Consider the following 15,500-nt stretch of genomic DNA (forward strand, 5'->3'; position numbering starts at 1 on the left):
ATAACAATGGTGAATGACGGCGGATGCTCTGAAAACCCTTAGAGATTGTGTGCACACATACATTTCATAACAAATGTAAACCTCCAGAGTTGTATAGTCTGAAAGCCGAGTTAAACAATGTGCCAGACATCTATAAAAAGCTTGGACAGATTTTTGGACATAGTGACTTGAGTTCTCTATTTTTGCCTCTATCTATTTCAGGCAACAAATTCCATATTGTAACATCTCAGTGCATGAAAGTGTTTCTCGTTTCACCCCTTAGAATTAAACTTCAACAGCTTTTATTTAAAGCAAGCATACAAGAAGATTTACAAAATATATGTTCTCTAAAAATTATCCAGGGAATTAAAATAAACAGAGGATATTCAGTCCATCTAAAACCAATAACATTTCCAGTCATATTCATCTTTACTTAGACTGTCACAAATATACAGTATATGCTTTCAAACATCACATCAGTTACTTATTAAAAGCTCTTCTAAATTCTACTTAGTGTTTTGACAAATAAGTTTCAGGCATAATATTACATATTACAGTTGCTTCAATTACATCAGTAAAGATGAAAACCTTGTAAACATTGAAAAGCAAAGAGATGTAGCAAAGAGGAGGAGTGGTTGGCTGGCTTAATAAAGATGTACCAAACTTTTTTTTCCCATTCTTAGTTATCTTGTAATAAAGCCCATGATCACATGAGCTGCACTGAAGGAAATGACCAGTTTTCAGAGGGGGTGTAAGGGAATTTTTAGTCATAGTTGTGTTAGGATATTAGGGAGAAATTGTTACAAACATAGGGCAAAGATAATGACTCATTAAACAAGGTTAACAAGTCCAATGTTCATCATTGGTACACGTCAGAGTGTACTGTGAGGAAATCATTGCCAGAGGTGGGGGTGGAATTGAAGGAGACATTGGATGTGGCGAAGGACGCAAGGGAGTTAACATTGGTACTGCCATTGAATGTCAAGATGATTGGGTGCTATCTTGTCTGAGACTATATTGTCTCCCACTTCTGCGGCACAAGTGTTACTTGCCATTTATCAGCCCAAGTGTGAATGATGTTTGGGTCTTGCTGTGTTTGGACTTCAACTACTGCACTACGTAAGGCAAAGGACTGGGCACTCTGCAATTATCACAGACCTTATGATGGAGGGATTGCTATTGATTAAATATTTGAAGAGGTTGGGTCTTAAGACACTGCCATGAAGAACTCCTCTAGTGATATTCTACAGCTCTAAAAATCACAACTAACTTTTTTTTTGTGCCAGGTGTGGCTCCATCCAGCCAAGAGATTCTCTCTCATTTTATACTAACTTGAATTTTACTAGCGGTTCTTAGTGCCTCACTTGTCCAAATCCGCTTTGACATCAAGGTCAGTTACATATATTGCATGCCTAGAATTCAGCTCTTTCACCATGTGTAGTGAGTTTTGGAGGTGAGTAACCCTGGTAAAATCCCAATCAAAGCATTTGTGGGCAAGTTATTGATAGACAATAGACAATAGGTGCAGGAGTAGGCCATTCGGGCCTTCGAGCCAGCACCACCATCACTGTGATCATGGCTGATCATCCACAATCTCCATATCCCTTGACTCCACTATCTTTAAGAGCTCTATCTAACTCTTTCTTGAAAGCATCCAGAGAATTGGCCTCCACTGCCTTCTGAGGCAGAGCATTCCACAGATCCAAAACTCTCTGGGTGAAAAAGTTTTTCCTCAACTCCGTTCTAAATGGCCTACCCCTTATTCTTAAACTGTGGCCTCTGGTTCTGGACTCGCCCAACATCGGGAGCGTTTCCTGCCTCTAGTGTGTCCAATCCCTTAATGAACTTATATGTTTCAATCAGATTCCCTCTCATCCTTCTAAATTCCAGTGTATACAAGCCCAGTCGCTCCACTCTTTCAACATATGACAGTCCCGCCATCCCGGGAATTAACCTCGTGAACCTATGCTGCACTCCCTCAATAGCAAGAATGACCTTCTTCAAATTTGGAGACCAAAACTGAACACAATACTCCAGGTGTGGTCTCACCAGGGCCCTGTACAACTGCAAAAGGACCTCTTTGCTCTTATACTCAACTCCCCTTGTTATGAAGGCCAACATGCCATTAGCTTTCTTCACCAGCCTGATCAAGTAAGAAGCATTTAATAGTGCTGTTGAAGGCTCCTTCCATCACTTTGCAGATGATTTTGCATAGGCAAATATTGCAGTATATGATCAGAACAGATTAGACCTTATTGTGAAGAGGCCATTCCTCAGTAACTTTCCGCATTGTTGGATAGATGGCACTGTTGCGGTTGTACTGGAAAAGCTCCTCCACGAAATTGATCAACACCTTGATGTCCTGTGGAGGTTTGAGTGCTTCAAGGACTCCATCAGGCATTGCCAACTCAGGGCCACCCATGTTGGAATGGCTGTGGACAAGATGCCAGACGAAGATCAATCTAACCCTGGCCTCCGAATGGGCAGGCTCATGCCTGCTCCACCTGGGTCACACTTCAATCAGAAGTGTGAACAACTGCCATACGAAACAAAAACACTGCAAAAGTTGATGGCATGGCTAGCTATTGAGCACAAGTCTTCACCACTGCAGCTGGGGTGTTGATCTATTCTATAGTCATTGCTAATTTTAGTTTCTTGATATTACACGGAGTGAAACATGATGGTAGGAATCTCACGAAGAATCCGAATGGATCAACACTTCTGATTGAGGTTGGTTGCAAACAGTTCAGCATTGTCTTTTGCACTTACATGCTGGACTCCATCGTTTTGAGCACAGGAGCTATGTCTGTTCATAGTTTGTATAAATGTCCACCATCATTTCATTACAGAATGCAGAACTATTATCTGGTCCACAAATTATATTATTTAGTTCTGTCTGTGGCATGCTGTGTTAGTGCTGCACTTATAACCCATCACCAGGTGGGGGCTTCAATTTCAAGCTTACTGAGTAGTGCTCCCATCATCTGCTTTTACACACCCAGTTGAATCAAGGTTGATCCCGACTTGGTTATGGCAGAGTAAAGTTAAAACAGGATATAAAGCGGCATGCAGGTTGTTGTGGAATACTGTTCTGATTCTAATGCTCCTGCTTGGTATATATAGCCTGGACGTCTGGTTTTGAGCTGCGAGTTTTTTAAAATCTATTCCATTTAACACTCTGGAATTACTGAATAGCATGATGAGAATTGTCTTCAGTGTGAAGCTGACTTTCATTTCCTCAGGACAGTGCCATAATCACTTCTACCAGTATTATTAATGGGCAGATGCATCTACAATAGATAGGCTGGTGAGGAGAGAATCAATTTGTTTTCAGTAACTGTCAAATGCTGATAATGGCAACAGTGTCACTGAGTCATAAGGAGGTACCGAACGGAAACAGGTCCATAAGCCTACCATCTGCTCTGACCATCAAGCACCTGTTTTCAAACACTGAACCCTGCCCTAATCCATTTTATTACATAGGACAGTACAGCACAGTACAGGCCATTCAGCCCATGATGTTGTGCTGAACTTTTAAGTTACTCCAAGATCAATCTAACCCTTCCCTCCTACTGTCCTCCATTTCTGTCTTATCAATGTGCCTATCTAAGTCTCTTAAATGTCCTTAATGCATCTGCCTCTGCCAACACCACTGGCAGCGTGTTCCATGCACTCACCATTACCTTTGTAAAAAACCAACCTCTGACCTCCTCCCCACACCTTCCTCCAAACACCTTAAAATTATGCCCTCTTATTTTAGCCATTTCTGCCCTGGGAAAAGGTCTTTGGCTGTCCAATCTATCAATGGCTTCTATCATACTATACACCTCTATCAAGTCACTGCACTTAACCAAAGAGAAAAGCCCTAGCACACTCAACCTATCCTCATAAGATATGCTCTCTAATCCAGGCAGTATCCTGGTAAATCTTCTCCGCTCCCTCTCTAAAACTTCCTTCCGATAATGAGGCAACCAAAACTGAGTAAAATACTCCAATTATCTTTTTCCATATTACCATCAATTAGCCCCACAATATCTACTACTCACTTACATACTAGGGGCTATTTGTAACAATCAGCTAACCAGCCAAACAGCATACGTGTGGGTTGTGAGAGGAAGCTGGAACACCTAGTGGAAAGCCATGTGGTCAGAGAGAGTATGTGCAAAATCCTTAAGACAGCACCAGAGGTCAGGCTTGAACCTACTAGAGCTGAGGCAGCAGTTCAATCTGTACCACTGTGCCTTCACGGTTCAGTCAGATAAGCAGTTGGATAGTAAAGATCCCCACCCAGGGTATCTAATCTTAGTGCTTCTTCAAACTGGTATTGAAACTGGAGTGCAAGTTCATCGCCTGAATGAGTATAGCACATTGCAATTAACAGGTTTCCTTGCCTGAAGCTGGCCTCGAGTTAATGCCACATGTCTTCACAGGAGTTGCTTCAAGAACACAAAAGACCAATCCCTTTTGGCTAAGTCCTCTAGAACCATTTCTAGTTGGCTTTCCCAGCTCTCGAAACATACCCAAGTCTGCCATTAGAGCAGTTTGGGACATCAGCTTTTCATTGTGATTGCTTTTAATTTTGACACGATTCTCTCAAGTTTGGCATGTCAACAGATGTAGGCAAGGTTGACTTTATGAAGTTAACTGGGGAAAAGGAATGCATAAATCAGATAGGTCTACTAAAAGTGGGCGATATTTGAAGTAAATGTTGAAATAATAATCAATGTTCATACCCTCATTTATTTTGTTAATTATACAGGCTTTTTGATAGGAAAACTGGGGAATTGATATTGGTGTGTTCTGCATTTGGAAATATGGACTAGGAGTCTCATACATGCTTAGATAATTCGGAAATGACAGAGCCCTCTGAGTGTGTCAAGTGTTTAAAAAGAATACTTGTTCTGTATTACCACAGGTAGTAATTTTCCATGCTGCCAACTGCACCCAAGGTCTCATTTGAAAGATCAAAAAATGAAGTAGCTTAAAGAGTATTGCATCTAGAACCCAGCACCCCACAGCCACAGCTCATAATGGTGAAGGATATCAATGAAAGGGAAATGCAGAAATAAATCTGACAGCAGTTTAAATCTGTTAGACCAAATTCCACAACATCACTCACTGAATTGGATTAAAATCAACACTTCAGGTCATCTTTGCACACTTGTTTTCTTGCGAGTGCGTTGCTGGGCTGCCACCTGGAGGGCGATAGGTAACAAATTGGACAGAGGTTACCAAATGATCACTTAATATTTTTTTAAACGAGCCAAAGAAATGCATTTTCCATGAATTTTTAATCACAATCTTAAAAGTATGAGAAGAATCCACATTGTGTCTAACACTGTAAAATGTTGCACGGTGATTCATGGGAGTGAAATCAAAACAAGATTGACAATAGTTGCCATCGTGAGACACAAATAAAGCTGGCGAAGGTGGTTATTTTTAAGGATGATCTTGGAAGAGTACAGTGAATTGCAGAGGTTTAGCAATCTTAAATCTCAGGCAGCTAAATGTATAACTGAATATTAATACTTATGCCAATATTTAATACATGAAGTAAATTGGTTTCCAGGTATCCTTAAATTTGCATTAGTGTTTAGAGTTTCCAGCAATGCTAGGAAAAATGTTTCCCTTTGGGTTTGTAGTAGCATTTGGTTTAGGGTTCAAATCCGTGGGGAGCAGAACAATTGTCTCTCATGTCTATATTCTTATCCTGAGTTTATTCACTTGTTGGTATTTGTCCTGTTTACTTGGGTTATGCCCAAGATTCTTTTTTTATCCACTTTTACTTGCTATTATCCATCCAACTGGGGTCATGTTAGTTGGTTCAAGCCAAGTATCTAGTTCACAAAAGCATGACTAAAATTAGGTCAAGAACAAGAACCCTGGGAATGCTGTGGGTAGATTAATATGTTACGTTTGGGTTCTAGACTTCTCAGCCAAGGGAAATATTCTTGCAACCAGCCTGTTGAACCCTAATCTGTCAAGTTTCAATGAGATCTCAATCTTCTCTAGAGAATATTGGCCTAGTCTTTTCTGTTTTATGCAAGTGATGACCATACATTTTTCAAATTATTTTCCTGTGGTATGGACTTGTCCACTCACTCAACTCGTCTGCATCCTCGTGATGCTTCATATATCCTCTTCCCTATTCATAATCCCATCTATTGTTATATCATCAGCATACTCTGAAATATAAACTTGGGCCCCTCAGCCAAATCATTGACATAGATTATTAATTTATTCACACTTGTTGCTTTCTGACCGTCAATTAATTCGTAGACCACAACAGTACATTACCCCAATTCCACATGCTTGAACTTGCTGACCAATCTCCTGTGTGGGACACTATTTAAAGCTTTCTGAAAATATCAATACGTTACATCTGCTGGTTCCCCCTGGTTATTTGAGTGCTCGCAACTTCAAACCACAGCAGCTTAGGAACTTGCTCAGAGATAAAATTTTCTGCTAACTTCTTATCCCAAAGTCAATTAAAGTGACTTCTTAGACCAAACACATACTAAATGGCAGTGATCTACATAGACTGCATTTTCTTTAAGCAGAGGGATTACGAAGGACTGTTTGCATTCTGAACAAATGCCTTCATGAATTGGTGCAGTTCACGTGGTAACAGATTTGGCAGTTATGATAAAGTAATGCTGACTCAATTTTCTTGCCAGCCTGCAGTACTTGCAAAGTAGACTTCCAGATGACCTAATCTAGTCTGCTTATTAAAGTAATGAGTGACCATCTTCACTGAATTAGACTCAATCACATAAAGGCTTCCAGGCATCCCTTCAGCTTGCACTTTACCACCCTGAGCTGATACTACCTTACACAGTTGCCTTGGCCTATCAAGAAGTATCATTCGAGTATATTTGTTCTATTCTTTTCACTACCAATCAATGTGGCAAATTTCACACCTGCTTGATTGTGTTTCCAGGGAGAAAAATCATTTTTTCTTAATTCAATGCATTGTTGTAGTAGTGCCATCATTGTCTTGTACACTGGTGCTACCCCATTTTGTACACTGAGCTAGTGCAGGGCCTGGCAACACCATATTTCAATAACTGTTTGTATTAAATCAGTAGGACAGTGGATTCAGGTCCCAATTGAAGGACAAGCTTGAAATTTACCTGATGCATTGGTGTTTCACTGTTAGAGGCATTTGCCTACCACTGCAGCATTATTTGAAGGGCAGAGTTTTCTCCAGTGTGCAGGGCAACAATTTTAACTCACTTTAACTCAACCAGCATAGCTAACCACCAATGGAAACTGGCTCTTGTACATCTTACCACACCAAGTACACTGACTGTAAGGTGCACTCATAATCAGGAGATTATGAAAACTGATTTGTACCCATCAAATCCCATCTACCAGTTATTTAATGGGCACTTGGAACCTTGGTTAGTTCTGCTCATTTAAAATGTACATAATTGCTTGAATACTTCCCAGAAACTTATGCTCCTTCAACCAGAACAACTCAGAAAAGGTAACACAAAATGGATTTGGTTAAAAGGAAATTCCTGAGCCTTGTAATATTGCTAATGTTTTGTTTTTTGTAGAAATGACAAATTCTCAGAAGCTCTTTCTCACAACCAACCCACCCTGATAACTCCATGTTTATCTTAGCAGTACTTGTTCTCTGTAGAACCTTTGAGCAGAATTGCAAGGACAGTATAGGATCAATGCCTACACTTTGTAACCAAGGTAACAGTGTACCATGCTTTTGTGAAGAACAGTTATCAATCTGAAACATTAATTCCATTTCTCTTTCTACAATGCTGTCTAACCTTCTAAGTATTTCCAGCATTTTCTATTCTTGTATAATTTTGAAGCCAAATTTACAAACAGGTTTATGATTTCTTTTAAAAAGGAAGTTTCCACATGGAAAATGTTATTCTTACATAGACTATAACAAAATTCCTGATATAATAAACATTTAACTAACATAGGAGGAAATTGATGAGGTCAACATTAATTGAAGAGTAAGAGTTTTCCACGTAAACATTATTTTTGAGTGCATCCAGTGGACAGGAATCTGGAAGAAACTGTTAGTGACACTTGGAATTTTCTTGAAAATAATAGTGAAATCAATGTCTGCTTCAGGAACTACTGACTCAAAAGTTGAAAATGGATAAGCAAACTGACAATCTATGGCAACGTTGGCTGACCACAAAATGTTAGAAGTAGAGGCAAAGCCTAATTGTACAGAAATGCTTTCAAACAACTTACAAAGAAACAAATTTGTTTAATGATATTCAAATACAAACAATATGATTCTTGAATTACAACCCTCCTGTTAAGGAATATAATGAGATATAACAAAAGCAGATAAACTCATTTATTTTAATCTGCAGCACTAATGCAACAGCAAAATATTTAACTCAGCATTTTTAAAAATAAAAAATAATCCATCAAAAATTATGGTATCTTGTTTGTTCCTTTGTTCTTTGATGTAAAAAAAGCAGATATATTTTTCATTCCACTTTTGTCAACCTTGGACAAGGATTTCTGAGCAGCTGTCATCTTGGTGGGCTAAAAGGGAGAAAGCAGCAGTCAACATTTTTTCAAGAAATTTAACTGGTTAAAGCTTTCATAATAAGTTTTCTGTTTAATTGACATAAATGAGTTACTTCATAGTATGAACTAATATACTGCATCAATTAAAAGGCTTTAAATAATATAATTCTTGGAAATACCAGTTAAGAATTTACACGACACAACTGACTGTTCTCCTGGTTTACTATTTAACATTATTTACATTTTATTTTCAAGAAATTACACAACACTTTTCAGTAACTACAGTACATTTTACCAACCTTGGTTGCAAATGGAAAACACTTCTAGCTAATCCTGGTATTCACTATGCTACTATGTTTATAAGCAATGGGGAAAACAACCCATTACTTGGCTTCTTCCAATCATTTAAGTGTGTTTTTTAAAAAATCCGATTAATAAATCTTTTAACTATCTACCTTAATAAACAAGTCCCTTTTTGGATTTAAAACAAAATTGAAATTATTTTTCCCATTTATTCCAAGGAATCAGTTGCTTATCCAAAACATTCCTTCTTTACATAGAAACATAGAAAACTTACAGCACAATAGAGGCCCTTTGGCCCACAAAGCTGTGCTGAACATGTCCTGACCTTAGAAATTACCTAGGGTTACCCATAGCCCTCTATTTTTCTAAGCTCCATGTACCTATCCAAGAGACTCTTAAAAGGCTCTATCGTTTCCAGTTCCACCACTGTTGATGGCAGCCCATTCCACGTTCTCACCACACCAATCTCTGCGTAAAAAACTTACCTCTGACAACTCCTCTGTACCTACTTCCAAGCATCTTAAAACTGTGCCCTCTTGTGCTAGCCATTTCAGCCCTGGGAAAAAGCCTCTGACTATCCACACGATCAATGCCTCTCATTATCTTGTACACCTCTATCAGGTCACTTCTCATCCTCTGTCACTCCAAGGAGAAAAGGCCAAGTTCACTCAACCTATTCTCATAAGGCATGCTCCCCCAATCCAAGCAACATCCTTGTAAATCTCCTCTGCACCCCTTCTATGGTTTTCACATCCTTCCTGTAGTGAGGTGACTAGAACTCAGCACAGTACTCCAAGTGGTGTCTGACCCGGGTCCTATATAGCTGCAATATTACCTCTCAGCTCTTAAATTCAATCCCACGATTGATTAATGCCAATACACTGTATGCCTTCTTAACCACAGAGTCAACATGCGCAGCTGCTTTGAGCGTCCTATGGACTCGGACCCCAAGATCCCTCTGATCCTCCACACTGCCAAGAGTCTTACCATTAATACTATATTCTGCCATCATATTTGACCTACCAAAATGAACCACCTCACACTTATCTGGGTTGAATTCCATCTGCCACTTCTCAGCCCAGTTTTGCATCCTATCAATGTCACACTGAAACCTCTGACAGCCCTGCACACTATCCGCAACACCCCCAACCTTTGTGACATCTGCAAATTTACTAACCCATCCCTCCACTTCCTCATCTGGGTCATTTATAAAAATCATGAACAGTAGGGGTCCCAGAACAGATCCCTGAGAAACACCGCTGGTTACCTACCTCCATGCAGAATATGACCCATCTACTGTGCCTTCTGTGGGCAAGCCAGTTGTGGATCCACAAAGCAATATCCCCTTGGATCCTATGCCTCCTTACTTTCTCAATAAGCCTTGCATGTCCTTTTCCATAGTGAATACAAAAGCAGTATTCATCAAGTATCTCTGCTATCTCCTCTGGTTCCATACATACTTTTCCATTGTCACACTTGATTGGTCCTATTCTCTCACATCTTATCCTCTTGTTCTTCACATATTTGGAGAATGCCTTGGGGTTTTCCTTAATCCTGCTCGCCAAGGCCTTCTCATGGCCCCTTCTGGCTCTCTAATTTCCTTCTTAAGCTTCTTTCCTGCTAGCCTTATAGTTTTCTAGATCTCTATCATTACCTAATTTTTTGAATCTTTCTTAAGCTTTTGCTTTCTTCTTGACTAGATTTTCAACAGCATTTGTACACCACGGTTCCTATAGCCCACCATCCTTTCCTTGTCTCATTGGAACGTACCTATGCAGAACTCCACGCAAATATCCCCTGAACATTTGCCACATTTCCTCCATACATTTCCCTGAGAACATCTGTTCCCAATTTATCTGGCATGTTAGCTTCATATTTCCCCCTTACTCCAATTAAAGGCTTTCCTAACTTGTCTGTTCCTATCCCTCTCCAATGCTATGGCAAAGGAGATAGAGTTGTAATCAATATCTCTAAAATGCTCTCCCACTGAGAGACCTGACACCTGACCAGGTTTATTTCCTAATATCAAATCAAGTACAGCCTCTCCTCTTGTAGCTTATCTACATATTCTGGTCAGGAAACCTTCTTGAACACATCTAACAAACTCTGCCCCATCTAAACCCCTTGCTCTAGGAAGATGCCAATCAATATTGGGAAATTAAAATCTCCCACCACCACGACCCTGTTATTATTACACTTTTCTAGAATTTGTCTCCCTATCTGCTCCTCGATGTCCCCGTTACTATTGGGTGGTCTATAAAAAAAACCCCCAGAAGAGTTTTTGACCCCTTCCTGTTCCTAACTTCTACCTACAGAGACTCAGTAGATAATCCCTCCATGACTTCCTCGTTTTCTGCAGCCATGACACTATCTCTGATCAGTAGTGTCACGCCCCACCTCTTTTGCCTCCCTCCCTGTCCTTTCCGAAGCATCTGAAGCCTGGCACTCTAAGTAACCATTTGTGCCCTTGAGCCATCCAAGTCTCTGTAATGGCCACAACATCATAGCTCCAAGTACTGATCCACGCTCTAAGCTCATCCGCTTTGTTCGTAATGCTTCTTGCATTAAGGGACACATCTCAAACCATCAGTCTGAGCACATCCCTTCTCTATCACCTCTCCTTCTAACAATCACCTAGTTACCTGTGTCCTGCAACCTAGGGTGACTACCTCCCTGTAGCTCCTGTCTATGACCTCCTCATTCTCCCATACAAGTCGAAGGTCATTGAGCTGCAGTTTCAGTTCCTTAATACGTTCTCTTGGGAGCTGCAACTTTATCTGGGAGAATGGAGGTTCTCTCAGACTTCCCACATCCCATGCACTGCACAAAACACTGCCCCTGGAGCCATTCTCACTAAATTACTATGCCCTAACAGACAACGAATGAACAAATAAGAACAGAAAGAGTGTAGCTTACAAGATGTTTTATCTCACCCCAGCTTGATTTTGCCTACGCTTGATGACCAAAGCCACTCTAAACACTGGCAGACTTAAAAGAACCACTCCACTTGCATCTGTGCTATTGTCATTGGCCCTTTCTAATGAATCCCCCTTGCTGATTAACCCTAGGTAATCTCTGAAGTAAGGACATGTTCGGCACAGCATTGTGGGCCGAAGGGCCTGTATTGTGCTGTAGGTTTTCTATGTTTCTAAATCTATCATCATTAACTCCAAGTCCTGAATTAATTTTGGTGCAGTTGTGTACCATTCCAAGTATACATTTACTTGTTCAAATGCAGCGACAAGAATCAACTGCAATCTATACTACTTCACCCCCATTTATCACATCTGTGACCTATTTAGAAAAAAAATCCAAGGTTATTCAGAAAGATCTTTATCCTACCAAACACCCGCTCTTTGGTCATGTGATCATTTTATACCCAATTTACAGTTTCAAATACCTCTTTACCAATAGGGTGACACTATAGTTTTGCCAGTTGAAGATTTACCCCCTTTGAAAACAAAAGGCCATGGTTCACTTTCAACCTGTCTAATGTTAGACAGTTCAAATGCATTGTGGAAGATCAGTTTGGTGACTGGAATTTTTAATACATTGCGATTGGCCCAAATTAAGGACAAAACACAGAATTAAAGAACAATACAGCACATAAGAATAAATAAATTACTGTTAATATCAATGGCAGTTCTTTGATAAGTCTGCCAAATAGAACCACTCCCAACTCATCTCCACTACCTGCAGTTTATCCAACTCACCAGTGACAGCTGCTTCCATCACCTTTCCAGGCAGTGGATTCCAAAATATAACAACTCTGGAGTGAACAATTTTGCTTCCCTTTTGCTTCCAACTCATCCTGCTTTCTGGTTGAAGACCACTGGAAGAAGTTTATTCTTACTTTTTAAGATCAGTTTATTTCCCCAAGTAAATAGAGGGCTACGTGAGAGGGAAGGGTTTAGATTGATATTAAAGTAGATTAAAGGGTCGGCACAATATTGTGGGCCAAAGAGCCTGTACTGTGCTCTCCTATCTATGTTTTAAAATGGCCTTGGTATCTCTGAATCACTTAGAACTGTTTTTATAAATCTCTTCTTTATCCCCTCTTACTAAACTGTGGTGCCCAGAATAGTACACAATAGCCCACTTCAGTTAAGGTTTACCATAACTTTTATTTTGTACTCAGTACAAATATTTATAAAGCCATGAATCCAATGTGTTTTAAAAATAGCTTTTTTTTCTTATATATACAATTGTCCTGCCACTTCAGAAAAGTAATAATACAAGAAAAAGCTGCAGAATATAACCTCTGAAACCTATTCTGCCATTGATCTTGGTCTCATTTCCACTTTTCATACAGTTTCCTATAATGATCAAATCCTTATACACAAAAAAGTTACTTGGCATATAAAATACTCTCCAAGATGCAGAATCCCAAAAATACACATTCTCACATAGAAAACACTTCTTAGAAAAAAAACTTACTTTATACTCATCTCTTTTGCAATAAAGTCAACATTCCACTTGCCTTTCCAATTACTTAATGTACCATCTCTTTAACAGTGTTTAATTTACGAGGACACCCAGGTCTAGCCTGTGGAAACTGGAGTGACAATTTGGCAAGCAAAACTATAAAAAGGATGATGGAAGGTCGCAGATGTTTCAGCTGCAGTCTGTATTTTCCCATGAAGGAGAAGGGGAGGGGATTAAAGTCAGAATTTCGTGGATGACCAGAAAGAGAGAAAAACAGAGCTTATGAGTACAAGAAAGATGTTAGTTTACTAATGCAAATGAGAAACAAGCTGATTACAAAAAGTTCAAAGGAAAGAGAAAACGGAATTAGAAGAGAAAAAGAGAGCATGAGACATTACCGATGAATAACATCAAAAAGCAATCCGAAATACTCTAAAGGCATGTGAACAGGGAATGATTCATATGTGACATGAGAGTGATTAAATATCAATAAGGAAATCTATTCAAAAGGCAGACAGATGTGACTGAGGTATGATACAAAATCAAAAAGTCTTTAAAAGGTCCTGCTGGAGTCTCAGCAAAAGCAGTAGAGAGTTTGGATGGCTAAAACTGAATAAGTCAACATTAGAAAGGCCAACTGCATTAAAAGTAGAAAAGTCAAAACAGTCCAGAAGGGATGCAAACTAGACCACTGCAGGAAACAATGGAGAAAATTACAGCCGGAAATTGCTGAAATCTTCTAAATGTCTACAGATTCATGGTTGAAAAACTGAAGGTGTTCCCAAAAAGTGAATAGTCAAACTCCAGAACCAGAAAGGGTTGTGAGAAGAAAGCCAGAATAGATTTGTTGAGGCAAAATGAGCCCACCTAAATAACAGAAAAAGTTTTTTTTTAAAAAAAGCAGCTGATGTAATACATAAGAAACATACAAAACAGGATACAGAGTAGGCCATCTGTCCCATTGAGTCTGCTCCACCATTCAATAAGTTCACAGCTGATCTGGCCGTGGATTCAGTTCCACCTACCTACCTTTTCCCCATAACTCTTAATTCTCCTGCTATGCAAAAATCTGTGCCTTAAATATATTTAATGAGGCAACCTCTACAGCTTCCCTGGGCAAAGAATTCCACAGATCCACTACTACTCTCTAGAAAAAGCAGTTTACGCCCACCTCCATCTATACCACCACCACCCCCTCGATCTATCATATATAGACTTCCAAAAGGCATTTGATAAAGTGCCACGTAATAGGGTGTTCATTTTGACTGAAGCCCTTTGAATAAATGGGATTATTGCAGTATGGAGAGAAAGTTGGTGTAGTAACATTAAACAGGTTTTTGGAATTCACTGCATGAAATAGGTTAAACAGTAGCTTTCAAAAATAAATTGGATTAATTACAAATCTGAGGACCTAGACCACAAGACACTGGGGCAGAACCAGGCTCCACCATTCTATCATGACTGATTTATTATCCCTCTCAAACCCATTCTCCCGCCTTCTCCCCATAACCTTTGATGCCCTGACTAACCAAGAACCTATCAACATCTGCTATAAATATATTCAATGACTTGGACTTCACAGCCACCTGTGGCAATGAAGTTTAGAGATTCACCACTCTCTGGCAAAAGATATTCATTCTCATCGGTTCTAAATGTGGTTCCTTAAGTTGTTATAGCCGGGGGTGGTAATGGAGACAAGCTCCCACTACCTATTAAATGCTCCCAAAGGCGTGAGCCTCAAATAGCCTCTGACAACCAAATCCAGAGCCTGGCCTTCATGTGTGGCTTAGCTACCAAGCCTGGTAGAACCATTTCTACTGACAGAAGGGGCAAAAGCAGGTTACTTGCACCTTAAAACCAATCACTTCAGGAAGATGGGGCTCATCAGCCATGGTTGGCAGCTCATTTAGGAGAAGGAAAACTCTGATCTCAAACCTCCGCTGCCTTGTGGCTCTATCCACTCACGAGAAAGGCTTCGGGAGTAAACCCTGAGGGAAAAATCCAGAGCTGGAATCCCCAAGGCAGTCCTATATACTGACTGGCAACTCCTGTGATGCTGCTGGTACCAAACTGTGTCAGTCTCTGCCGTTCCTTTGGGTTCATCAGATGCATGGAGAAGAGGAGCTTACTTCATGGGAAACAGCTTGTTCTCTACATCATACTGCCCAGGATTTCATATCTGGACAGCTAGGATGCAACATCCATGGTCAACCCTGACCGATGGAGGTCTCACTCACTCTCACCTGTGTTCTAAGTAGACGCCCATCTATTCT

The 15,500-nt window shown here is 40.0% G+C and overlaps 1 protein-coding gene across 2 annotated transcripts in view; it reads right to left on the reverse strand.

Moving 5' to 3' along the window:
* Positions 1-264: 264 nt before the first annotated feature.
* rnaseh2b (ribonuclease H2, subunit B) overlaps positions 265-15,500 on the reverse strand; it is a 54,430-nt gene continuing 39,194 nt past the window's right edge. The window contains exon 10 of one of the 2 annotated variants that reach the window (XM_073045906.1): positions 265-5,174. In XM_073045906.1, coding sequence (XP_072902007.1) covers positions 5,127-5,174 — 48 coding nt within the window. In that variant the 3' untranslated portion in view covers positions 265-5,126. Of the gene's footprint in view, positions 5,175-8,207; positions 8,515-15,500 lie in introns of those variants that run through there. The other variant, XM_073045905.1, reaches the window with a different exon arrangement.

Source organism: Hemitrygon akajei, chromosome 5, assembly GCF_048418815.1.
Source record: "Hemitrygon akajei chromosome 5, sHemAka1.3, whole genome shotgun sequence".
Taxonomy (NCBI): Eukaryota; Metazoa; Chordata; class Chondrichthyes; order Myliobatiformes; family Dasyatidae; genus Hemitrygon; species Hemitrygon akajei.